Below are 25,373 nucleotides of genomic sequence, written 5' to 3'. Positions count from 1 at the left end.
AAGTGCTAATGTCCAAAACATTGAACATCTGAACAATCATGGCGACACTTCTATCATTTAAATGCATATTTTACTGGCATGCACTGTACTGTAGAAAGGCAAAACATTTCAATAAGTTGTTATGGCCGTCATTAAGGTCTATTTTACAGCAGCTTATGTGCAATGTTATGATGAAACTTCTGACGGTAAGGTGAGAGGTTCGTCAACATAGCACATCCTGGAACATACCAAAGCTGGAGGGGTGTTTGGTTTCTGATAACCTTTTAGATTCCCTTTTCATAGGAGCTTTAATTCAAATTGGTTCCATTTTACCACGATTAATGTACTTTAACTCTTAACGTGATATATAACTGTATTTAAAACTAAAATAGTTAGTGTATCGGTAATAAAATCTTTAAGCCCCCCCTACCGTCGGTGTGATAGAGTAAGACGTGCGGGCCGCGGTTGGTTCAGGATCAGCTGAGCAGTCGGAGAATCGCCGCCCAGCTATGACTACCAAACACCTCTATCTACGCGGATGTTGAACCCAACAGATAGCAGTCCCGTCTGTGCCCCATCAGCTCGGAGGATGGTCCTGTTGAAACTGACATTTCCGCTGTTGTGAAGCCTCCTGCGGTTGTTTTCTGTTGTCGGTGAGTCATGATGCACCTGATAGCTGCTGCGTGTGCTGACCGTTAGCAGGAGGAGTGAATGCTACAGCCTGAAAGCTGCCATTTCTGTACGAAAACAGAGGAATTGTTATTTTTTTTACTCGTTTTGGCTTAACCACATGAATCAATAGCATAATCAAGCCGCATACACTCTACTTATATCTTCCTAGTGGTTGGTGTGTGTTTGTGTAGTTACATAATAGCATCCTTCATTGATGGATGGTCAGCATTACTGTAGTGGTGGTGTCAGTCAGGTGACACAGCTGCTATAGGGGGTCCACCCTCAAAGCACACAATCTGCTGCTACAGAAACTTAAACCAGTTCACTTTTCACATGCTTTGCTACAGTCATATGTAGCCAACCCTCGTTAATTTTTTTCCTGTCAATTTTTACAACAGACCCAGCTGCCTTGTTAGGTATGTTTCTATTAGCTTTGTATATATCCCAGTTCTAGTATTATAACAGGTTATTCTGTGTTTAGCTCCATCCATCTGAGCATGATGCAATTTGAATGCTGCAATAGGCAATGGATAGATTTCTGTAAATTGTTTCACATTTTGATATCTCCTATTTTAGATCTGACCAATCCACCTGCTTTTGCAGGTTTGTTTACATGATTTTTGGCTATAAAAAATAGGATTTAGTTGGCTCTTAGTTGAATTCTGACTCTGTCAGCTAAACAAGGTGGGATTCATGATACCACCTGAACTGAGCATCGCTGGAGGTCTTCCAAACAGAGGCGTAGCTGGAATATGTTTATAAGGGTGTCCAGGCAATAACCAATGTACACTGAGGCGTGGGCCAAAGAGCATAGGCACCAGAACCTCAGGGTCAATCTACACCAGGGGTGCTCAAGTCCAGTCCTCAAGAGCTACTAGCCTGCAACTTTTTGATGCACCCAATTTTTAACACACCTGAATCGAATGAGAGGCTCGTTACCTTGCCTCTGCTGGGGTAGACGAGGGGATTGAGCCTTTCGATTCAGGTGTGTTAGAGAAGAGATGTATCTAAAAGTTACAGGATCACTCTTGAGGACTGGACTTGAGCACCCCTGATCTACACTATTGCAACAGCAAAATTAACAAGCAAAGCACAGCCTTTGCTAACCATTAGTGACATATATTATTAAATATCCCTAATTTCTAGATAAAAGGTAAAGTGGACAAAACTTTCAGTTTTGAGTTCTGGGCGTAAATCTTTTCCATTGTCATTACTTACCTACTTGTGTCAATAAGCATTCTGCATAAAATTTCTTCTTCTGAGTTTTTTAGACTTGGCAATCCTGTTTAATCAGCAATGTTCTCTAATAAACCTTCAAAAATCAGCAAAATTCACAATGAAAATGAAAAGCAGACACAGATGGATTCTGTTTAATAAGTAGGTGCAAATGATTGCAATGGATGCCATTTAGATCAGAGTAAAGAAGGTTAAATACCCATCATTATTTTCACGTTTTTATCTGTAAGGAAAAATGTTGAAAACCCTTGATCCTTATTCCTCAAATTCATTTCATTTATTATTTTTAACCGGATGAAAACCTCACTGAGATTGAGATCCTGGACAGAAGGCCGCAGCACTCTGATGTAATACTTTGTGCAGATCCGTCTTATGAATCCTAGCAAAAAAATATTTATATATTTAGGGCTACAACTAAAGATAATTTTCCTAGTTGGTTAATCTGTCAGTTATTTTATTGATTAATAATCGTAAAGAAAAAGGTTCCTTTAAGAAGATTTTTTTAATGAAATGAAACCAGGTGAAACTAAGACCTTTCCAGTTGAGGAATTATGGTTAGAGCAAAATTGACAGTTTTTTTTTTTTTATCTTAAATGCAAAATGTTTTCTTTTTTTTACATTTTGCTCTAAGTGGGTTGCTCTGTCAGCTAAAGGCATCTTTTAGAGTCTCTAAACTCCAGTTAAGGATTATTTGATTAGTAAATTAGTTATGTATTATTTCAATTATCGATTAATCCTATTAATTGTTTCAGCTCTACATATATTACCGGTAATATAAGTGAAAATGCTCTGCACAGAAGTCGCTTTCAATTCATCACAAATGCAGTTCTGCTGATACATCCAGGGAGGGAAGTGAGAATGCACATCTTGTTCTGCTTGGCTGCTCAGCATTTGCTTATCAAGCTTTCACCTGCTAATAAGCAGGCTCTATTGGAGTCCAGCTGGTTTTACATGTACCTGAAGAGGAGCATCTGTCAAAAAGCCAGGCTCACAGATGGTGGAAAATAGTATAAAAATATATATATATATATATATATATATAAATTTACAGTTCTAACATTTTATTTTACTTTTTATTTTAAGCAAGGGATTATTCTCATCTCTGCTTTTACGTCAAGCGCCGTTGTGTCAGAAACTGCTGAGAAAACATGGGAACATGAAGTGCCTGAGGAGGAGATTGTGAATATGTGCCAGTATGAAGATATGCTTATTTATTATAAATAATAACAGAAGAAGAAACCTTCAAATTTAAACGAAATAACTTAATGCTCCTTTGTGTGTTTGGCAACTGAAGACAGTTATGCTGATGACGTGTTACAAAGTCTTTTGTCGACATCAGGCAAAGTTTCTCAACATACAGAGTACAGATCAATAAATTAGATAAGGATTCCCCCCCAGAGTTTAAGTGTCATCTTATGACACTTGCCGTTTTATCACAAGAAGTCATCAGTGTGAGTGTATTTGCAATCTTCACTGTGTTTTTTTTTCCCACTTTTCTGTTGGGAAGGTTTATTTAGATAATGAAGGTAAAATAGGCCACATCCAAGCAAATCGGGCCCATTTACACCTTCTTATAATTTCCCCTCTACCTGCTTCATTCCTTACCTGTCGCCCAGCTATCTTTTTATTTACTCAATCGTGGTTTGTCCATTTGTTCTCTTAAGTAGTTAAGATATAAATGTGTATAAAATAGGTATAAATGTGGACACAATTAATCATGAAAATGCTCACACTACTGTTTTATTCAATGGGCTGTCCATCCATTTTCTGTCACCTTTCATCCCTGCTGGGGTTCATTGCGATGTATATTATTTAATTTTATTGTTGTTCCGATTAAATCTTAATAGATACGCAATATCTGGTATGACATTCTTACAGTATTATAATGAGTAAAAATACCACAGCATCTGGACAATTCCGTAATATTTTTAATCAAATAGACCAAAGAAAAATGGATAAAAACAGGTAAATTTAACTCTAATTAGACTTTTAACTAGGGCTGAAACAATTAATCGGATTAATCGTGATTAATCGATAATTTAAAATAATCGTCAACTAATTTAGTAATCGATTAATTCTTAAGTGGAGTTTAGAGACTCTAAAACATTCCTTTATCTTATAGAGCAACACAGAGCAGTAATTATACCAAAATTGTGACAAAAATTTACATACAGTTTGCATTTAAGATTTTAAAAAAAATTCTTTGTCAATATGTATCCAGAACTCCTTATGTGGAAAAGTTTTAGTTTCGCCTGGTTTAATTTAATAAAAAGTCTTCTTTAAGGAATATTTGACTATCTGATTATTAAGCAATTAATCGCAAAAAATTATTGAAAGATGAATCGATTTGCAAAATGTGCAGCCCTAATTTTAACGGTAGTCCAACGAGCAGTATTAGATGGCTAAATAGCTGGGCTATCTGGTGCGGTAGCTAGCCTGCAGTCACGCTCCTTACAGTTTCCAAACTGTTAGTTTGAAACAGGTCCTATTTCCACAATACAGTTTGTTTCTTTATTGTTGGGAGGGAAAAGTTATTTATTTTGTTGTTTTTTCCAGCTAACCTAATCTTAGCGCAAAGCAGCTTGTCGGCGTTGAACGAATGCAGCTGAAAACATTTCTAGCCACTCTACTGTCTTGTTTACATGTCGTTAAACAGTTGGAGTAGGGTTGAAAAATGCTGTTCAGTTTTGAAACTTCTTGTTTTACAATTTGGTTTACCCTCATATTAATTACTATTTATGCCTAAAGATAACTAGTGCACCGATTGCAGGTTTCTGGCCAATCACAGACTCCCAATATTTAAAAAGCCAGACATTCAATTTGAATTATACAGATTTTTTTTTTATTGACACTGTCAGTTGTTAGAAGATCACAAGAAACCTTCAATATTTCAATCTTATCTTAGTGAAAGACATTAATCATTACCCATGAAACAATAAAAGCTTCTAAAATAACTCATTTCAAATATAAATCCAAATTTAGAGCATTGGCGATGGAGGATTTTCAGATCTTCTTAGAGGTAGATAAGATCAGTGGAAAAGATTGTTTTCACATCTAAGTGTTGGCCGATCACTGATCTCCAAAACTAAAGGATATTGAGGCTGATCAGTGGGTTCACCCCTAAAAACAGCTTAAAACTCATGAAGAGGCTACAAGGGATATCCTGTTAATAATGTTCACTATTTGTTTACCATGACTTAATTTCCTTATGGTTAAATATGAGCTGATGATAAAAGTTGAGCATCGTTTAAGGTGGCAGGGAACGTCCTAATGTCCAGGCAGCTCAAAGATGCGTAAGGAAATCAAAAATTGCAGATATAGGAAACTGAGCAGCAGTCAGGGGAAATCTTATTCAGTAAGTGTTGGGTTTTCACCTGTAGTCATATTGGGATTATTTAGGTCTTTTTCATTGATTATGAATTTTTCACTCAGCACTTTATTACCCCGCTTTATCTTGAGCATATGCTGCTCATCTAATAAAGTGTAAAGCCCTCAGACTCCAGATGTCTGCTTCCCTTTAATCCTACCTCCTTGATCCCCACCCCTAATAAAGTTGACCCCCTTTAATGCGGATGTAGGAGCTGGTATGATCTGATCAGCCCACAGTAGCTGGAGATATCGGCTCATCATCAGAGTTTCTTGTCATATTCAGTACTTTTAGTTGTGCAGCTTCTGAGATTATATCACTATATTACTGTATATATAGTTTTTCTATTCACTATAGAAACTTTTTTTAATCTACTCTCATTGTAAGTGATTCCCTGCAGCTTGTTTTTCTCTGTGCGAGCAGGAGATGTTAGGATTCCTTCGTCTCCAGATTGACTGACAGGTCAGTCAGCCATCCTGCATTCGGTTGTGAATAAGCTCCTTTCTGTCCTCTGTCTCGGAGCTAATTCAATAATTTTATTTTCAATAAAAAAGCCTTGCAGGCAGAGAGCTATCCAGCAGATTTCAGACATGACTGACTTTCTGCCTCTTTTTATTTTGTCTGCCAGATGTTTTCCAAAAACATGGTGTGATCAAACTGGTGCAACATGGATCCCGAGGAGCTGGAACTGCAGAATGACTACCGTTACCGTAACTATGCAGCGGTCATCGAGAAGGCGCTGAGAAACTTTGAGTCGTCCAGTGAATGGGCGGACCTCATCTCCTCTCTGGGAAAGCTCAATAAGGTGCAGCATGAAGCCTCTGGATGCCTTATCTGCCTTTTAATTGATTTGTTTTGTTGCATTAACTTGCGATTTACAGCTTCCTCTTTGGTATTTAGATGATTTTCAGTTCTCTGAGGTTAGTGGTGAGGTGGACCTAGTTACACTTCTTCTTTCTGTGCTTTTTAAGTCTTGTCATCATTTATTGGGAGGAATAAAAGTCCCATTGGGTTAAAAAAAAAAAAAATCCCCCTGAAAGTGGAGATTGATTGAAAAGGGTGGTTTTCTAAATGTTTGATGACACTTATAAATCTTTTTTTTTTCATTTTCAGGCCCTTCAAAGTAACCTCCGCTACTCTCTCCTACCCAAGAGGTTGATCATAGGGAAGCGTCTGGCTCAGTGCCTCCACCCGGCTCTGCCCAGCGGAGTGCACCTCAAGGCCCTGGAGACGTACGAGGTCATCTTTAAAATCATTGGTACAAAATGGCTGGCCAAGGATCTGTTTATTTACAGGTAAAGAACCTGGATATTCTTCAATTAGCCCTTCTTATAACTGATCTTACCATCGCTTCATGAATGAATTATTTCTTTTTCCAGCTCCGGATTGTTCCCACTGTTGGGCCACGCAGCCATGGCTGTTAAACCTGTGCTGCTGACCCTGTATGAGCGTTACTATCTCCCACTGCAGAGGGCTCTGCTTCCCAGTCTGCAGGCCTTCATAACTGGACTCTTACCGGGTCTGGAAGAAGGACTGGAGGTCTATGACAGGTATGTAGAATCTTCTTTTTTCTTTTTTATGTTAAGCAACTGTGTAAAGTCAGAACTATTTAAATCTTAAGTTTATGATCATTTGACATAGACTTTTGAAACACAATTTACCCAGGGTGTCTGTCTGTCTGTCCCTCAGTCTATTCTCCTCTTTTGCGTAATCTGAGATCAGGTTGGACATGAAACATTTCAGGGAGGAAAACCAGATAGGCCTCTGCCAAGCAGAGCTCTACAGCTGATTTTGTGTCATTCCAAAAGCAATTCTAGGCTGATCTGGGTCTGCCCCAGAGGGCTGTTCTTACAAACTCCATATTTAGGTGCTGCCTCCCTCTCTTTAAAGCAGACACTCAATGAAAAGGTTGAATGGTTAAATGGTTGCTTTATTTATCACCCAGCCTGCAGCAGCATGGGTAAAATTCAAGTTTAAGTACAGTGGCTGACCACACAGACAGCGGCGGAGAATCAGAAGATAGCAGAGCACACCTTTAGCACACAGCTCTGTATGAGTTGGAGCACTTAGCAAAGCAATAAGGAGTGGCAGCAGGTGGAGTGGGTGTTTCTTAGGACTTGAAAATGCTTCCTGGTTTGTAGTTTTGTTCAAAATTCAAATCTGTAGTGACACATTTATTTCAATATGCCTAATGCATTTACATTACTTATAATGTGTCTTTATTAATTTAATTCAAAGATAAAAGACATAAAATGGAGCAAAGAAACTATTAAAAGTGTAAGTAAATAAAATTTGTATCTTTAAAGAGAAAGTACATACCATATGCTGGTAAAGCCTATGGACTTTAAACTGATGGTTTTAGGCAGTTTATTGAAAAATCCTCACATCTCAACAGGCTGTGCCCCAATCAGACCAGCCCAGCTGTCCTCCTTCAGTTTTACAGCTCTGCTTAAGGCAGCGTTTGTCATCTTTACTCCACCAAGTAGATGTCTGGTGTCGTAGTATTCTTGCAACCAAACAGCAATGTGCTGTTTTACCATATGTATATATTTTTGTGAACTTGTCCTGTAATTGAACTGTTTACAAATGACAATTGAACATAATACAGTCCTGAGTTCCCTTTCAGAGTTACTTATGGTTGACTTGGGATTGTCAGATTATAACAAAAAATTATGCCCATTTTTGGTCACCATTGTGTTATTTATTTCTTTAAGCACAATGAAATTGCTAAAACAATGCCCAGTTTTTTAATAATTAATTAATAATAGCACTGGTGTCTTGTAGCAAGAAGGTTCCAGGTTTGATTCCCGGCCTGGTGTCTTTCTACATGGAGTTTGCATGTTTTCATTGTGCATGCATGGGTTCTCTCCAGGTACCCCGGCTTCCTCCCACAGTCCAAAAACATGACTGTTAGGTTAACTGGCTTCTCTAAATTTTTACTTAGCATAAGTGCATTTTTTCCCTGAATTGAGCAGGTAAGGGAGACACTTTGCAAATGAAAAGAGACTATTTATATTTAAAAGAAGAAGAAACAGCTGCGGTCTCTTACATCAAGTTCTTAATATTTAATAATTTTATTGTAAGTGTAAAAATATTAATTCCATCGGCGGATGGAATGAGCTCAAATTGAGGGTAAATACATTTATTGATGTGATGTTGAAGTGTTATAAAAAAAAAAGAGTTTGATACCGCCTGGTGAGGAGGGATGCTGAGGTCAGGAGCCATGAAAGCAAGGGATGGAGTCAGAAAATAGCAGTTTTTGTCATTTCTAAATAGAAATGAATCCTTTCAGAAAGCAGGGGGAATCAGCCAGTGCTGCACCACACCTCAGGTGTGTTTTTGTGAGATCCATCCTGCTTTGTCCACCTTTACAATAAAGATATGCTGATTTGGATATTTTATACATGCGTTTTTTCAGAAACACCAAAGGAAAACAACCCTTAAGCTTGATTAAACACAATTTGTTGATTCATGAAAACCCCAAAATGAATACCAACCTTATTTTCCATGAAGTTAGAGTGAAGGTCTGAGGTCGTACTAATTTGTTGATTTCTGTTCTCTGACATTCAGGACCGATGCTCTGCTGGTCAAGCTGTCACTGTTAGTGGGTCAGCAGGTCTTCTTCGGTGCCCTGTGGGGCAGCGTGCTGGTTACCCCAATGGTACGGCTGCCCGCTTCTGTCTTCGTAGTCACACATTTTGACCGTATGGCCCCACTGACTCAGCAGGCCCACATGTTAGGCTACGGCCACCGTGCAGTGGTGAGTTTTTGTGTTTCTCTTCAATCTTGGATGCTCTGGATTGCATCAAAACATAATTAACAAATTGTTACTTTGCTTATGACTTATTGGCTTATTTTTTCTCTCTTTGTGCTTCTAGATAAAATCAGTCTGTCTTTCTCTGCAAGATTCAAATGTGTTGGTGCAGAGGAACATGCTGGAAGTCCTCCTCTACTTTTTCCCATTTGCTACATGTCTGGTAGGTTAGATTGTTGATTATCCATGTTAAGTCTTACTCTATCATCTCTCTGCTTTTACACAAGTAAATAATAGTTATTGTCAATCTTAGTTTTATTTAAATAGCACATTTAACACTACACAAAGGGGACCAAAGTGCTTCCCAGTGAGATTATTGCAGTCAAATGTGACGTAAACAAACAAACGCAATCAGGTCTCCATAAATACCTCCATTACAATACAAAATAGATAAAGGAAAGCTGCCAGGGCTGTCAAAAATATTGATAATCTGAAAAGTATCATTACTCAAAATGCTCAGATTCAATACTAATTTAGAAAGCATGCTTTACATTGAGCTTAAAAAAGGGGTTTTTGAAGTAAATACAAATATTTTTCATGCATTTAATTTGACATTATTTTATCATCATGGTTGGAAAATGGAATCAAGTATAGAAGATATTTCTGGGTGTTGATATTGATTTTTACATTTTTATATTGTGTCAACCCTAAAAGCTACACACTACTCTAAGATGTTGGTTTAGCTTCCTTTCATCACAATGGATTCCCTGTTATTAATTACCTACATTATAACCAGAGGGAGATATCTGATCTACACAGATAACACACAGATATCTACACAAGTCCACACAGATAGTTACAAATAAATGGTGAATTAGTTGCATATTTCCTGTAAATGTCAGATCTAAACTTTATTATCAATGGTGGGTGTGGCTTAATTTATCTAGCTTTCCTGGTCTATCCTGTACAACAGATTTAAGATCATTAATGATTGTAGATTTGAGGCTTTTTATAGCAAAGAGAACATATTGTTTTTATCTTTTTTTGTCTCACCAGAGAGGTCACTTTTTTCTCCTTGACTGGCAAATGCTTTTTTTCTTTTTCATTTACTGACATACACCTATAAAGCCCATGTCACACCTTGCCGATTTACCCAGCATATGCCTGACGTCCCAGAACCTCCTGAAATGCTGGCATATGCTGAACTTTCTATGTATTTGTTCAGTTTTGGGCATATACGTAGCGTATTCATAACGAGTACAGAACTTATGTTCAACAACAGCCTAACTTATGGATAATACACAGCAGTGTAATGCCCAAGAAATGTCACAAGCCAGTGTCCTGAGGGGGGCAGTGATGCGCATGGAGGCGCCCGGCCTGCATAAAAAGATGTCTATAATCGCGTAATTATCCTAGCTGCTGGTTACTGCCTGCCAAATAAAAAAGAAAAAGAAAAAAAAAGAAAAAAAGGTTTGCAGTCACAGCAGATTCAGCATCATGTCTGCGAGGAAGTGTGTTGGTTGTGGGCGTGGATGCAGTGAGGATCCACCACACTCACCTTCTCGCTCACCCTGTGATGCAGATGCAGTCTGGAGGAGTACTGACGGTTTCCTCCTGTGTACCCTCTTTTAAAATGCTGATTAAACTTTTTTTAAAATCCTTAAATGAAGTGATCCTCTTCTCTATGTTGTTGGTTTAGGACCCAGCAGAGCCCANTTTATATTGTGTCAACCCTAAAAGCTACACACTACTCTAAGATGTTGGTTTAGCTTCCTTTCATCACAATGGATTCCCTGTTATTAATTACCTACCGGTACATTATAACCAGTGGGAGTAATCTAATTATTAACAAGTCTACACAGAGAGTTACAAATAAATAGCAAATTAGTTGCATATTTCCTGTTAATGTCTGTCAGATCTATTATCAATGGTGGGTGTGGCTTTATTTTATCTTGCTCTCCTGGTCTATCCTGGACAATGGAATTAAGATCATTAATGATTGTAGATTTGAGGCTTTTTATAGCAAAGAGAGGATAACAATCAAATAAAATCAAATTTATTTGTATAGCCCTTTACAATAGCCAAATGGTACCCAAAGTGCTTTACAACAAAGCCATAAAAACAATACATAACATTTATAAAACATACAGGATACATGCATAGAAAGGAGCACACAGAAAGATGACATCTAACAGACAGTATTATTCTAGTCAGAATTAAAAGCTAATTTAAAAAATTGGGTTTTAAGCAAATCATTTCTTAATTATTTAATTTTCAGTTTTCCTATTCCAGCCTAATTTTGATAAGCATCTAATATTGTTTTTAACTTTTTTTCCGCACCAGAGAGGTCACTTTTTTCTCCTTGAATGGCAAATGCTTTTTTATTTTATTTTATTTACTGACCTACATCTGTAAAGCCCATGTCACACCTTGCCGATTTACCCAGCGTATGCCTAAAGTCCCAGAATCTCCTGAAAAGCTGGCATACGCTGAACTTCCTATGTATTTTTTCAGTTTTGGGCATATACATAGCGTATTCATAACGAGTACAGAACTTATGTTCAACAACAGCCTAACTTATGCATAACACACGGCAGGGTAATGCCCAAGAAATGTCACAAGTCAGTGTCCTGTGATGCGCATGGAGGCGCCCGGCCTGCATAAAAAAATGTCTATAATCGCGTAATTATCCTAGCTACTGTTTACTGCCTGCCAAATAAAAAAGAAAAAAAAAAGGTTTGCAGTCACAGCAGATTCAGCATCATGTCTGCGAGGAAGTGTGTTGATTGTGGGCGTGGACGCAGTGAGGATCCATCACACTCACCTTCTCGCTCACCCTGTGATGCAGATGCAGTCTGGAGGAGTACTGACGGTTTCCTCCTGTGAACCCTCTTTTAAAATGCTGATTAAACTTTTTTTAAAATCCTTAAATGAAGTGATCCTCTTCTCTATGTTGTTGGTTTAGGACCCAGCAGAGCCCAGCATCGCCCTCAGTGATGAAGACATGATCACTGTGGTGTCTGCAGCCTCCCTCACTCTCCTCAGAAGGGACATGTCCCTCAACAGACGCCTCTACGCCTGGCTCTTAGGTCCTTATAATTAGGACACTAATTAATACTCAAACACAAGCTTTTATCTAGGAGGAAAACCTTTTGTTTCCTTTTGCTGAAAATTGTCTTTCTGGGGTTCTGTCTTTCAGGCACAGACATTAAAGGAGGGATGGTGGCACCTCATCCCACTCTCTCCACCACCATGGAGGAGCACACCACATTCTACTTCAACACTTTTTCCAAAGATTATCTCGTGAAGGTAGCAATTTATTTACTTCATTTTTTTTTTTCTTTAAAAAGGTAAAAATAGTACTCAAATTGTACTTTGTTCTGTCATTTATAAGTCGTATAAACTAAATGTATGGCTGGATTTGCTAAGAATGAACAAGCAAAAAACATTGGAACAAGCTCTGCTCTAAATAGACTAAAACACATTTTCTAAACAGATTTGATATGTTAAAATAGGTCAGACCTTTAAAAGAATATTCCATCAAAATAAATATTTAACCCTCTCATGCATGAATTATGATTTTTATAGATCCTTGGGAATGTATAACGGTATAAAAAAATATATATATATCTTTGTTCTATAAAGAAATCTTTATATATATATATATCTTTGTTCTATAAAGAAATCTTTATCTGTCCACTCAAGTGTACTTTATGCATTTACCTTTTACAGTTAATACCTTAACTGTATTAAGGTATTCTGTTAGAATGCTGGTTCCTCTACTCCTCTATAAAAAAATCAAAATAGCCGAGGTGTTTGGTCTTTTTCCCTGTGTGTCAGCCATATTGGTTTCACTGACATACATGAATTTTTTGGGACGTTTTTCTGCAGGCTCTGATTAACATCCTCAGACAGAAGGAAGTGGACAGTGACCCAGAAAGCGTCATCTCCTACCTCAGACCCTTTCGCATCATCATATTTCTATTGGATAAACCTGAGATAGGTGGGGGAAGCTGGACAGACGGAGCCTTTAGATGCTGGGTTGTTTATAGACTGTTTAGGAATATGTTTTATTTTACCTGTTCAGGTCCTGCTGTGTTGGGCTGTGTAATGCTGGAGGTGGTCAGAGCTTTCCACAGATACTGTCTGGAGATGCTTGGAGAGGAAAACGGGACAAAGTCTGGACATTCAGCAAACCAGCTCGCTTGGTAAGACAAACAATCTCTGAAATTAAAAGATTTATTTTCGCACAAACTGATAGGACTGCTATTTGTTGTTGAATCTGGAAAAAAAACATGTTTTCTTTGTCTTTGTTTTAACAGTAAAGTAAAAGAGAACAAGAATGCATCAGAGATCATAAAAACGGTGAACATGCTTGTGAGCTCCTTGGACAGTGAATACCTCTGGGAATACATGACTCGATGCTTTTGCACGTCTCTCAGGTTTGTCAATCTCACCAAATCTTTCTTTCCATAGTAATTCGTTACCATAGAAACAGATGGATATCTACACACACACACAGGGAAACAAACTGTGAAGTTTTCTATTGTGATAAAAACTGATAGAAATAAATCAGTCAAATTTAAAAGACCAAAAAAGTATAGTTTTTGGATGATATTTTAGGCTCTGCATTCAAGTAAATTGAAATGCGCTGACATCACGTTTCTAAAATACCAGACAGACGTTTATGCATCACAGCTATTTTACCCATTATTATTTTTAAATAACAAGCTTTGAGCTGTTTATATCCGTATAATATAGTTATTGTTGAATTGTTATATAGTGATAAGAATTTTGTTTAATTCACCAACTCACAAAATGTATCATCTTAAGCTAATTTTAAAAAACTCTTCAAACCACTTATAGAGACAAGTTTGCAGTCAATTACAGCTAAAAGGTTTTAAGATAATACTTCCCACATAGTCAGTTGCATCTGTATGGACAGTCTATACCAAAAAGTAAGAAAAACAAAATAAAAATGTTGAAAGAAAATAGTAATATTCAAGTTGATATGCAAATAGATCCATCATATCAAACTATTTTAAGAGATTTCATATGTGCTGAATTACATTTGATCGTGTTTGAGTTTTCTTCTTTTGAATATTAAAGGTCATATTTTTTTTTGTTTTTGTTTTTTACTGATAGGCCATGCCTGCTTAATTGATTTAATCCAATTCAAAAATTCAAAAAATACTTAATTGATCCAAGAGCTAATTAAATGACATTGTAGCTCATATAATGAAGCATTGTGCATATTATGCAGAAAGGATCCCCTGTTGCTGTCAGTCTTACAACAGCTCTTAAGAAGCCTGTGACTGAAGATGCTCTGTTGTTGCACCACAGTCTGAAGAAGAGGAAGCTCTAAAGCAGGGGTGTCAAACTGGTTCCAGAATGGGCCGTGTGGCTGCAGGTTTTCTTTCCAACCAACCAGTAGCACACCAGACTCCAGTCATCTCATTAAGTGAGTTCAATCTGAACACAATGACTTGATGAGATGAATTGAGTCTGGTGTGCTATTGCTTGGTTGGAAAGAAGACCTGCAGCCACACGGCGCTTTCTGGAACCAGTTTGACATCCCTGCTCTAAAGACAGAAGCTTTACCATCAGAAACCGATTTTGAATTGTTCAACTGAATCTGTATTCATGCAAGTTAGAAATAAAATGCAGTATTGTGACTGAATGAATTGCCCTAAATTGAAACTGAATTAATTTACAATGAAAATATTTTGCTGTATTGAAAATCTCATTGCCCAATTTATACTTTTAGTTTTGTAATTTAATTTAAATTTTTTTAAATGTGCTTTCTTTTCGTCAGGCAAGCAGATGTTTAAGTCGCAGAGAAATAAAACACAGATTCACAGTTTGAAATTTCACAGCAGTTTAAATTTACTTTATTGGAATTTATACACGAGCGCCATGTCAAACTATTTTATAAGAAACCATTTATAACAAAACCTCATCTAACTATAGGTTGACTGTAGCTAAAAATACAAAATTAGCATAGCATGCTGTCGATCCTGTGTTTTCTCCACCGATGTGTTTGACATGGTGAATGATGTGGTTATAAATTTTACCAAGCTCATGTCTGCTCCTCTGCTTCTTCTCAAAATGTGGTAAATATGAATTTACCCTGAGGTGATCGTAGGCATCTCCTCTCCAAACCGCTTCATTTCCATGGCAACGTTGACAAATTACAAGTTTCAGCTATTTGCCAACGTGTCTTGCATTAGATTTTTTATTTTATGAATATCTGACTTCTTTTGGTGAGACCATAGATTACTTAGGATAAACTCCTAAACTTGTGTATTTCATCATTATTTCATGTTTTTTTTTTCATGACCCATTTTTTTTAATCAGGCTTTACAAATCTCCATCTTTTTGCTGAAAGCTTAAACTCGCCAAAATATTTAGAATCATCAATAATCCTAATTTTCAGTTATACTTTACTTATAATTTACTTTATAATTTATAATTTACTGTCATTGTCCAAATGTCTTTCTTTTGAACACGATTCATACTCATTGCTAAATCCTCAACAGTTTTTTTCATCCTAAATGCAAAATATTGATTTTTTTTTTTTGGTTTTGGTATGATTACTGCTTGTTCTGGCAGCTAAATTCTTGTCTCAGAGTCTCTATACTCCAGTTAACGATTAATTGATTACTAAATTAGTTGAGAATTACTATGCTATTACAATAATCGATTAATCCAATTAATTGTTTCAGTCCAAATTTATACAACAACTGGCCTTTTCAGAGGCAAAGTGGCTCTATTGAAAAACTAGTTTTTATAGCATTTATAGCATTTATGTTAGCATGTGGTTTCTGCTTTCAAATGACAGAACATTGATGTGACATTTATCAAAGTCGTATTTATGTTTTTATTTCAGTGACAAAGGTGATCCACCGATGCCAGTGGAGCAGAAGTACTGTCAGCCTGCTCCCTCCGTCACAGAAATGTCAAACCTCATCATGTTCCTGCTGGATGTTCTCCCTCTGGTAATTAACAAAAAGACTCTTTGAAAATCAAAGACAGAATTCATGCAAAACTAAAAGCATTCGTCCAATACATTTGCTCCTAGTTCCTCTTTAAAGCAAAAAATAGTTAATCCCTCTATAGAAATGTCTCAAAGAGTCGCATGTCTGTGTTTTTCCACAGGAACTCTACGCCGACATTCAGTCCATTTTCCTCCCCGATATGCTTTGCACCATGCTGCAAAGCCTACACCGCCACATGGACTCCATTTCCCCTGATGACATCACACAGGGGCTGCGAGCTTGCTTCAAGGTCCTTAGTAAGATCCAGATGCCTGTGGCTTACATGGATGGTGATGCAGGAAGCCACACAGACAAGGTGGAGTCACCGCCACCAGACGAGGAAATTCCAAAGGTGAGGAGGGGATTTAGTCTGTGCCAGTGTAGAGTGTTTTAAATGCTTATAAAGTGCTCTTTACTTAGGATCTACGCAGCGAGGGGGAGAAAAATGCAAGCGTTAATGGACATCAGGAAGGGGAGGAGCTGAGCCAAGATGGAGGAGGTGAAGCGGAGCCTGCAAACGGTGTTTACTCAGCACTGAGGTCTGAAGACAGTGGATTGGGCATCAGCGCTTCACCTTCAGAGCAGCAGCTGCAGCTAGGCGGAACCACGGAGCACAACGGAACAAGCAAAACCAGCGATGGAGTTTGGAGAAGGGGAGGGAGCGTAGAAGCCATGACCCAGTGTCTGCAGGATATCCTGGCTTTCATAACTACAAGGTAAACTTCAGGGCAGGATGAAAGTTTTCAGCTTTAACTGGCCTTTTTAAACTTTTGTATTACTTGACTTGAATTTCAGGTACTTGATGGTACAGGTGGAAGATGTTAGAGGTCCGGATCCAGAGCCTCAGCTCGACCAAGTCGTCAACTCTGTGGATCATAAGTCTTTGTTAGGAGGACGAGAGATTAAACACAAACTGACTGAGCTGTTTACTCCGAATAAACTCAAAGCCCGCGTTTCTTCAGAGCTCCTGCTCCCAGTTTCCTCCATGGAAAAGAAGAAGGAGCCTTGCTCTGCAGAGTGTAAGGACTGGGCCGCTGGTTACATGCCCAGAGGAAGAGCTGAGATCTCTGAGGCCTGCAGACAGACCTTCGTCGCCACCTGCAACCTGCTGCTGGAGAGCACCACCTTCCCCGTCTACCTGACTGAAAAAGAGATGCTCGTGCTTCACACGGACATGTTCGGACACTCAGGTCAGCACGGGGATATGGGCACTTACAAATCCACATTTTTTTTTTCCCCTTTTAGCTTCATAATTAAAAAAGACAAACAATAGAAATTACATTTAAAACTATCTTTTATTTCAAACATCCCATCTGAAAGAATCTGAAATAAGGTGCAGCTAAATCTAACCTGTGAAGCCTGCTTTTAAAACAATGCAACTGTTGTCCCTGCGAACTGTGGAAGCCCAAGAAATGCATTTGTGACAAAAAAGGTCAAATTTTCTACATTTTCTTTTAGCTGTTTGTCTCACTTAGTCTTTTACAAGTTGGTCAAAACTTTACATTTTGCACTGATCTGAACAGTAGCTGCAGGACATAAGATGAACTATGTGATATAGACTGGGACTGGTTCCTATTGCCAAAATGATTGATATATATTTACACTTTCCCAAACCTTTAGCAGCTCTGTGACCTTCAGCATTTGCAGCTTTCACAGCTAATCTCTATATATACTGACAGAGAGCACACAGTGGCATTTTTAATAGGCTGAATCTTGATGTGGTTTGTTGCACTTATTTTATTAAAGACATAGAGAAATAGAGAAAAATCACATTTCTCCCATTAGAAAATTACTTAGGAACCTCTGTATCCATTAGTTACACCCCATAGTTCTGCACTTCCTGTTGTTGGTCTGCCATATAATATTCCAAACAAAAACACGCTAAAGGTTGTTTGTGCATATGACTGAAATGTGCAAAGCATTAAAAACTGCAAGTAAGAACACTTTTGTAAATTGTTGTTAATCAACAATACCTGGAAATGTCTTTATCCACAAATAAATGTTCTGTTTTTATTTTTTCCCCTTTATTATAGGCAGTGACATGGACAGCTTACCAGTGTGGCTGAGGTCCCTGATGATTCTGTGCTGCATGTCCAGGGACCACAACATTCAGCACACAGCATTGGCCTCCCTGCTGGAGCTCATCAACCACTCTCAGTCCTTAGCGCTGGTCATTGAGGACAAGCACAGGCGCTACCAAAGCTCTGATACCAACCCCCTGAGTGGGCGGCTGCAGATGGTCAGCGTGCCGCCCATCTATCCAGTCCAGCTACGAGCCTTAGAGGAAAGCACAGACTTCTTCCAGGTAGGATCATCAGGAAGGGAGCTATAGAAGTGACTAAAACTGTTTGCTGAACCCCATGTTTAAAACGTGTGTTTGGCTTTGTTAGAGGTTGTCCCGGGTTCTGTGGAGTCAGCTGGACACAGAGCAGAGAGAGCAGCATGTTTCCTGTGTGGATCTGTTTTACCGGCTGCATTGTTTGGCTCCCTCAGCGTCCGTCTGTGAGGACATCATCTGCCAGGCGCTGTTGCATAAAGACAAGGTTCACTCTGAATATCATTTATGGTTAGATGGGAGGATGAAGCTAACAGGGAACAGTGTGAAAACATGATCAGGAAAACCAAAGGTCTGCTTGCTTTTTGATTCCCAGGCAGTTCGGCTGGAAGCTCTGCACCGCTTCACTGTGCTGTGGCACCTGACCAGGGAGATTCAGGGCAACAGGACCATGTCTCTAAGTCGATCCTTTGACCGGTCAGTTTTTCCTGGAGCAATTTTTGCTGATTTAGAAGTGAATAGAAATTCATTTGTGTACGATAATTTGTCAGAAATTGTTGAATTATTTTTTTCTGGGCTGCTAATGTAAAAATCATTGAGCTTTTTAATGTCTGAGAAGGCTTTGGTTTCCTTTTTGTCTACACTGCTGTTTCAGATTTTTCTAAGCCGCTTTTAGACATCATAATTGGTAAACTTTATTAATAAATCAACAAATAAATATGGTCACTGCACTGCCAAGTAGAGGCTGCTTGATCGATGCTTCTGTAGCTACAGCTGTGACTCAGAGGTTACAGAAGTACGTTTAGCTCTAAGCTGAACTTTGCCCTGAAAAAAGGCAACAAAAAAAAACCCTTTCACTTTATAGTTTACAATAAACCAATCATAGTTTACCTGTAGAATTACCCTGCAGAAATCCAACCTTTATCATTTTTATTGGGATTTTTTTTTTTTGATGACCAACACAAAGAAAAGCCTTTTTATTTTAAATAAAATTATGATTAAGATGGCTTTGGAAAAAAAATATTAAATTGTCTTCAACATCCCCCCCTTCTCTTGTTGATTACTACAATTAGTATATATTTTTTTAGAAGTATATGTATCAGATCACCGGAAAAAATTGAAATCTAGATCAGTAATTTTTTCTTAGAATAAGTGCATTTCTTCTTGAGGAGGTAAAAGAGACACTTTGCCAATGGAACAATTTATATAAAAAATAAGGAAACACAACTGCATACTCATTACATTGGAAAAATCCTCTCATTTACCTACTCAAATTAAGGGTAAATACACTTAGTTTAAGAAATTTGTACTTATTTCTAGATTATTTTTCCAGTGATCAATAGGCAGCTTGGAGTTAACTGCTTTGCCCAAGGACACATTGCGAGGCGTTGGGGGAACTTGCAACCTTCAGAAGGCAAGGCGCCTGCTTATTGCATCAAGCTTCTGATGTGAGGAAGCTTATAGAGACAAACCCTTTAATTATAGACGGTTCCACCAGGATGTCTGAATTCACACACATAAAACATTTTTTTATATTTTGTTTGTAAATAATTTTAAAACTGTGCTTTTTTCAGCCATTTGAGAAGATGTAGTTTATTTAGATAGTTTTTCTGTTTTCTTATCTTTGTCTCTGTGGTGTTTCAGGTCTCTGTGTGTGGTGGTGGACAGCCTGACCTCTACAGATGGGTCGATAAGCGCGGCGGCTCAGTGCTGGCTGGTTAGAGCTCTGTCTCTGAATGACGTGATACGAATCCTGGAGCCTATTCTGTTGCTGCTGCTCCACCCGTCCACCCAGCGCTGCTCCATCCAGAGCGTTAAACAGAATTTCAGCGCCGGTAACCAAACTACTCTATGCTTTGTTACTGTTGCTGGTATTCAGAGTTGTGGGTTTTTAAAACTTGATGTGCTTTTTTGTTTCCAAGGTAACCTGAAGCTTTTAAACAGTAGAAGTTCGGCTAAAAGTTCTAGGGCGTCTTCAGACGCAGCGGCAGCCGATGTGACGACATTAAGCAGCCTGAATGTTGTGGACCGAGAAGCTCTGTGGGCTGAGTTGGAGAATGGACCAGAGCCAGAAAAGCCCACTGAGACTTTAGCGGCCTCGAGGAGTGAGAGTGAGAAGACGGAGGAAGATGAGGTTAAAGAGGAAGAGGAAGAGGAGGAAGCAGAAAGTGAGCATACTGAGTCGGCAGACACAAGTGGGGCTCAAGTTTCCACAGAGAACTCCAGTTCAGGTTCTGCTCCACCTAGCAGCACTGAGGATGGGGGTTTGGTGAACGGCCTGCGCAGGGTAGAGTCTGAGCGCACACAGGCGTCTGATTCCCTGTCGAGTGAAGATGAGGAGGATTTAGAGCTGGAGGCCATGGCCAGGTCTCGCCTGTTAAAGCAGGAACGTGAGAAGAGAGAAGCCATCAATTCTCTCTTCCGCCATGTGCTGCTGTACCCTGTGGCAGGCGGGTGGCGCCGCCTCCTCCAGGGACTGGCGCTGCTAGACAGCCTGCTGAGGAGCAGCCCTGAGTGCCACCTGGTGGACGCCTTGTGCTGTACGTCACTGGACACGAGCTCTGCTGCACATTTAAACCTGGTCTCAAACCTGCTGCAGCGCCACCAGCAGGCTCAGGATGGCAAGTGTTTCTACGGCTGCCTGCTCTCTCCAGCCTCCTCCCCCTCCGTCCCCCCCTCTCTACTCATTGAACTGCTGGTGTCACTCTGCCTGCGGATTCTTCGCTCTCACTACCCGTCCTATCTAAGCCTGACTCCTCTGGACCTGCAGGGCAACAGGGAGGTCCAGGTGAAGAGCGTGACGGTGCTGACTCGGATTGTGAACCAGCTCTCCTTCATGGTGCGAGGACAGGAATGCAGCAAAGCCACTCTGGATTCAATCCACAAGCTGCTTACATGCTGCAAAGTGCAGCAATACGCCCTGCTTTCCCTGTCTGCGTCCATGTACATCAGCCAGAAGGCAGCAGACAAGGCTTCATCCAAAGGAGCTGAGCTGCTAGATGAGCAAGGAGGCCTGTCAGAGGAAAGTCTTCTCAATCTGGGTGCAGGAGGGGCGCAGGAGCAGTACCCCTTACAAATAGAGTTACTGAAATTGCTCCAGGCTCTCATAGTGCTAGAATACCATGTGTGGCCTGGTGGGGTTGCAGCCGCAGTAGGCGGAGCTTCTGGCCAGCCAGGAGATCTACGTGAATCTGCAACAGCTTCCACCCCTCTGGCCCGCGAGTGGCAAACCGCCGTCCTCTTCCAGCAGTCCATCAAAGCAGCCCAGTATGTCCAGAGCCACCCCATCACAGCTCAGGGCATGTTTGTCTCTTCAGCAGCAAGAGCCCTGCAGCCTCAGTACGGCTACGCCATGCACCCCCATTGGGTGTCGCTGCTGTGCTCCTCTCTGCCATACCTGGGACGCTCTTTAGGGATCATTGTGTCCCCGCTCATCAGTCAGATCTGCAAAAACATGGATGAGCTGGTGAAGCTCCACGAGCATGACGGAGGGAGGACCAATCACAGGTAGATAAATTCAATATAAATAGACTTGATCAATGTGTAAACTGTGGAAATGACAAAAGGCTGTGAAGAATCTTTTTCTGCTAAATTTGGAAGGCTGGTGATGATCCGCTTGGATCAATGCTAACCGCACGGCTGATTTTATTGGCCTAGAATCTAACCTTCATGGACAGGGATGGAGACATCATGATCATATCAAAACACAATTATTAGACATGCTTGATGACCTCTGATTCATTGTAAAAACCTCATTCAGATTGGTAGATTAGGTAATATGAGGGTCTATAAAAGCTATTTCTCGCTGACTTACTGTTAGAGTTTAATCAGCTTCACCAACACATAAAACCCACTGAGAAATGGTCAGAGATGGTCTGCTGGAAACATTTCATTACAGGACTAGTTGTATTATTGGATTAATCCAATGATAACTGATTTAATTTTTCTACAAAAACATCCATGAACTTTGTTATAGAAACTCTTAAAGGTTAAGTGGAGGATTTTCCCTAATTTTTTAAAAGATCCGCCCCTCCCATGCACTCATGCACCACCCTGTACCCGCTCCCTAGAGGGAACATCTATTAAACGGGTGCAAGAGCATGCACAAGCTCATTTCTCCTCATGCACACTCTGTTTAAAAGTTGCTCTTTGCATCGCTCATACAAGCTTACTTTCCAAAAGAAGATTTGCACATTTTCCACTTTTACAACCCTCTGCCATTCTCAAAGACCCCCGATGAAAAAGGTGAGCTTGACTGGCTGAAACCATAGCTCACCACACAAATACACCTGAAAGTACACATACGCAGAAAAAGATAGCTACATGGGGGACATGCACGTAGGATGGCCTTATGTAAATATATCACCAGAATGATTGACAATTAGGAGCATCACTTATTTTGATGATCCACCTGGAAAAAGAACATCCTCCCCACATTTAAGGTTAAAGGATGTGTTTAGTTTGTATATTGGGGATTTCTTGAAAATTGAAAAGGTGTCAAAACTAAGTTTGGGAGAAAAAACAATACAAAACAAGGTGAATAAATTTGAATATATTTCGGGAGACCATAAAGGTATATTTGAAAATTTATTTAGCTTCCAGGTTCTTTTTCAAAATAAAGAATAGGTTTTTCATTAACAAATCTGAGGGTTGTTTTTTTTATGTTTTTTTTTAAACCAAAGCACACATTGAAGCAGCTGTTGAACTTATTAAGAATCTACTTAAATTTGCTCTGACTAATACTTTTATTTTGGTGTGTCAGCATTACCAGCAGGAGGGAGAACATCGCCCCCGACTACCCTTTGACTCTGCTGGAAGGCCTGACCACCATCACACATTACTGTCTCCTCGACAACAAAAAGGTAAGGCTTTATTACGCTCTCATACAGCTAAGACGTGCTAATCTGATCTACTATCCTTTAATGTCAGTTATCTTTTCTTTAACTGTATTTCCTCTCTGTCAGTCTCTGGTTGCATGTGATCCTGTGGACGTCCGTAACGCACGCAATGCTGTGCTGGAGGCGCTGCCGCACATGCTCAGCTGCATGGCGCTGCTGTGGGGCGTGGTCTATAGGGAGGAGATACAGAAGCGTGCCTCTGACTCCGGCCACAGCAGCAAACATGCTTCTACTTCTGTGTACTTCAAAAGCTCCAAGGTGTGTAGGTGCATGTTGTTGGACCGTGTTTTAAGACTAATTTGTTTTGTTGCACCTACTGTTAAGGAGAATTCAATAAATGTGTGTTATTAGGTTTTGAGGCAGCGGATTCTGCAGTTTCTGCTCCCTTTAACGGGACATTATGGAGTTCAGCTGATGGCTTCGGTAGGAGTAGTTTGGAGTAACAGAAAAGGCAAAAGGAGACATAAAAACCAAGTAAGAACCACACCGTGTTGGAAAGTAAAATTATATATCTTGAGCTGAATTTTTTTTTTTTTTCTGGGGCTTTCTCTTGTCTTTATCTTTGTTTTTTGTTTTGTTTTTTAGGTTTTACCTGTGCCCAGTGAGGCTCGTCTGATCATTGTGGAGCTCATAAAATCACTGCACACCCTGAATACAGAAACTGTCCTCCACCTGGTCAAAGAGGTTGTGAAAAGACCACATCAGATCAAAGGAGACCAGGTACGTAAAAAGAATCTGATAAAGATTTGAAAGGCTTTTACTGCGAATTATTTTTTACCTCAGATGTTCTACTTTTCCTTCCATCAGAAAGCAACGCTGGTTGATATTCCCATGTTACAATTCAGCTATGCTTACATCCAAAGGTGAGGATGAATGTCGGTTTCAATAATATCTGATGTTATTCTCTTTTTGTTCATTTTTAACCGAACTGTGCTTCTGTTTGTAGCATTCCAGCTCAGGCTCTACAGGAAAACGTTGGTCCTCTCCTTAGCCTGTTGAGGGAGTCTGTTCAGCTCAACCTGGCGCCACCTGGACATTTCCTGCTGCTGGGGTCAGTTCTCATCTATGATCGCAGCATTTCTTTATTTCATCGATTCCTTGGAAGGTTTACAGTAATTCATGAATGATCCTCAGTCTCAGTTTTTATCTTGCAGGATGCTCAATGACTTTGTCAACCGTCTCCCTAACATGGATAGTAAGAAAGACTCTAAAGATCTGCAGGTAAGATGCCAGCAGTGTCACCTCCTCACACATCTACAGGCAATTAGTGTCCTGTTTACAGCGTAGGCAGGTGAAGGTAAGAGGCTTTGTTGATTGAACCTTTGAGCAGGAGGTGACTCAGCGGATCCTGGAGGCAGTAGGTGGGATCGCAGGCTCCTCTTTAGAGCAGACCAGCTGGCTCAGCCGAAGCCTGGAGGTCAAAGTGCAATCACAGATTTGCCCAGAAGCTGAAGAACCAGATGATGCAGATGTGGACGGGGATCACTGTGGTAATTTGACACTCTCAAAACAATAAATACTTGATAGCAAGGTAGACAAAATATAACACACACAAAAATACTCTAGTGAAGGGATTTTCTCCAGTTGATACAGAGTCAGATTTTTGCGTACAGTCTTAAATGCATTTATTCATTTTTAAGGTGGTGCTCAGGAAAAGTCTAGTGGGTTTAATTTAAGGCTAGGCCCCCTTAAATTTAAGCTAACAGATAATCAAAACAATGAGAAAACAAAAGAAGATTTACAGTGGAAAGTTGTGGATTTAAACAATCCCAGAAGGTTAATCGAATTCATTTCTAAGCAAAACTTCAGACTTAAAAAGTCTTGTTTTCAGATAATTAGACGCACAATAAAGCAGTTTGTGCGTCTTTCCTTGCTGACTCCATATGGCAAATCCAATATTCCTAATTTATTCGGCTTTTTCGCCTTGAAGCGAGCATGCACATCCAAAATGATATCCCATCTCACCTTTGAGTTCAACCACTGCAGCCAGCCTGCGTTCAATGGCACCCAGCATACGGCTCAGCTCCCGATCCTGCTCGTTCACAGCCTTTGTGAGCGGGTTAACAGCTGCAGCCTGATCAGTGCCCAAATTACAGCCAACATCCTCTGTTATGGTAGATACATCAGGTATCCTCCAAATCCAAACAGGAGAAAT

At 39.7% G+C, this 25,373-nt stretch overlaps 1 protein-coding gene across 1 annotated transcript in view; it reads left to right on the top strand.

Annotated features, from left to right (window-relative positions):
* The first annotated feature begins 468 nt into the window (after window positions 1–468).
* dopey2 (dopey family member 2) overlaps window positions 469–25,373 on the top strand; it is a 34,216-nt gene continuing 9,311 nt past the window's right edge. The window contains exons 1-28 of the mRNA XM_015400459.1: window positions 469–632; window positions 5,883–6,059; window positions 6,368–6,549; window positions 6,634–6,804; window positions 8,825–9,014; window positions 9,133–9,231; window positions 11,974–12,097; window positions 12,208–12,317; window positions 12,900–13,011; window positions 13,096–13,216; window positions 13,331–13,450; window positions 15,898–16,006; window positions 16,167–16,397; window positions 16,466–16,761; window positions 16,841–17,235; window positions 18,079–18,350; window positions 18,436–18,588; window positions 18,697–18,797; window positions 19,965–20,155; window positions 20,243–21,827; window positions 23,083–23,182; window positions 23,285–23,476; window positions 23,570–23,692; window positions 23,804–23,938; window positions 24,026–24,081; window positions 24,165–24,269; window positions 24,373–24,439; window positions 24,549–24,708. Of these exons, the coding sequence (XP_015255945.1) occupies window positions 5,922–6,059; window positions 6,368–6,549; window positions 6,634–6,804; window positions 8,825–9,014; window positions 9,133–9,231; window positions 11,974–12,097; window positions 12,208–12,317; window positions 12,900–13,011; window positions 13,096–13,216; window positions 13,331–13,450; window positions 15,898–16,006; window positions 16,167–16,397; window positions 16,466–16,761; window positions 16,841–17,235; window positions 18,079–18,350; window positions 18,436–18,588; window positions 18,697–18,797; window positions 19,965–20,155; window positions 20,243–21,827; window positions 23,083–23,182; window positions 23,285–23,476; window positions 23,570–23,692; window positions 23,804–23,938; window positions 24,026–24,081; window positions 24,165–24,269; window positions 24,373–24,439; window positions 24,549–24,708 (5,638 nt within the window). The 5' untranslated portion in view covers window positions 469–632; window positions 5,883–5,921. The remainder of the gene's footprint in view (window positions 633–5,882; window positions 6,060–6,367; window positions 6,550–6,633; window positions 6,805–8,824; window positions 9,015–9,132; window positions 9,232–11,973; window positions 12,098–12,207; window positions 12,318–12,899; window positions 13,012–13,095; window positions 13,217–13,330; window positions 13,451–15,897; window positions 16,007–16,166; window positions 16,398–16,465; window positions 16,762–16,840; window positions 17,236–18,078; window positions 18,351–18,435; window positions 18,589–18,696; window positions 18,798–19,964; window positions 20,156–20,242; window positions 21,828–23,082; window positions 23,183–23,284; window positions 23,477–23,569; window positions 23,693–23,803; window positions 23,939–24,025; window positions 24,082–24,164; window positions 24,270–24,372; window positions 24,440–24,548; window positions 24,709–25,373) is intronic.

The sequence above is a fragment of the Cyprinodon variegatus genome, unplaced genomic scaffold (genome assembly GCF_000732505.1).
Source record: "Cyprinodon variegatus isolate N-32 unplaced genomic scaffold, C_variegatus-1.0 Scaffold1106, whole genome shotgun sequence".
Classification (NCBI taxonomy): Eukaryota; Metazoa; Chordata; class Actinopteri; order Cyprinodontiformes; family Cyprinodontidae; genus Cyprinodon; species Cyprinodon variegatus.
This window is presented reverse-complemented; position numbering and strand designations above follow the sequence as displayed.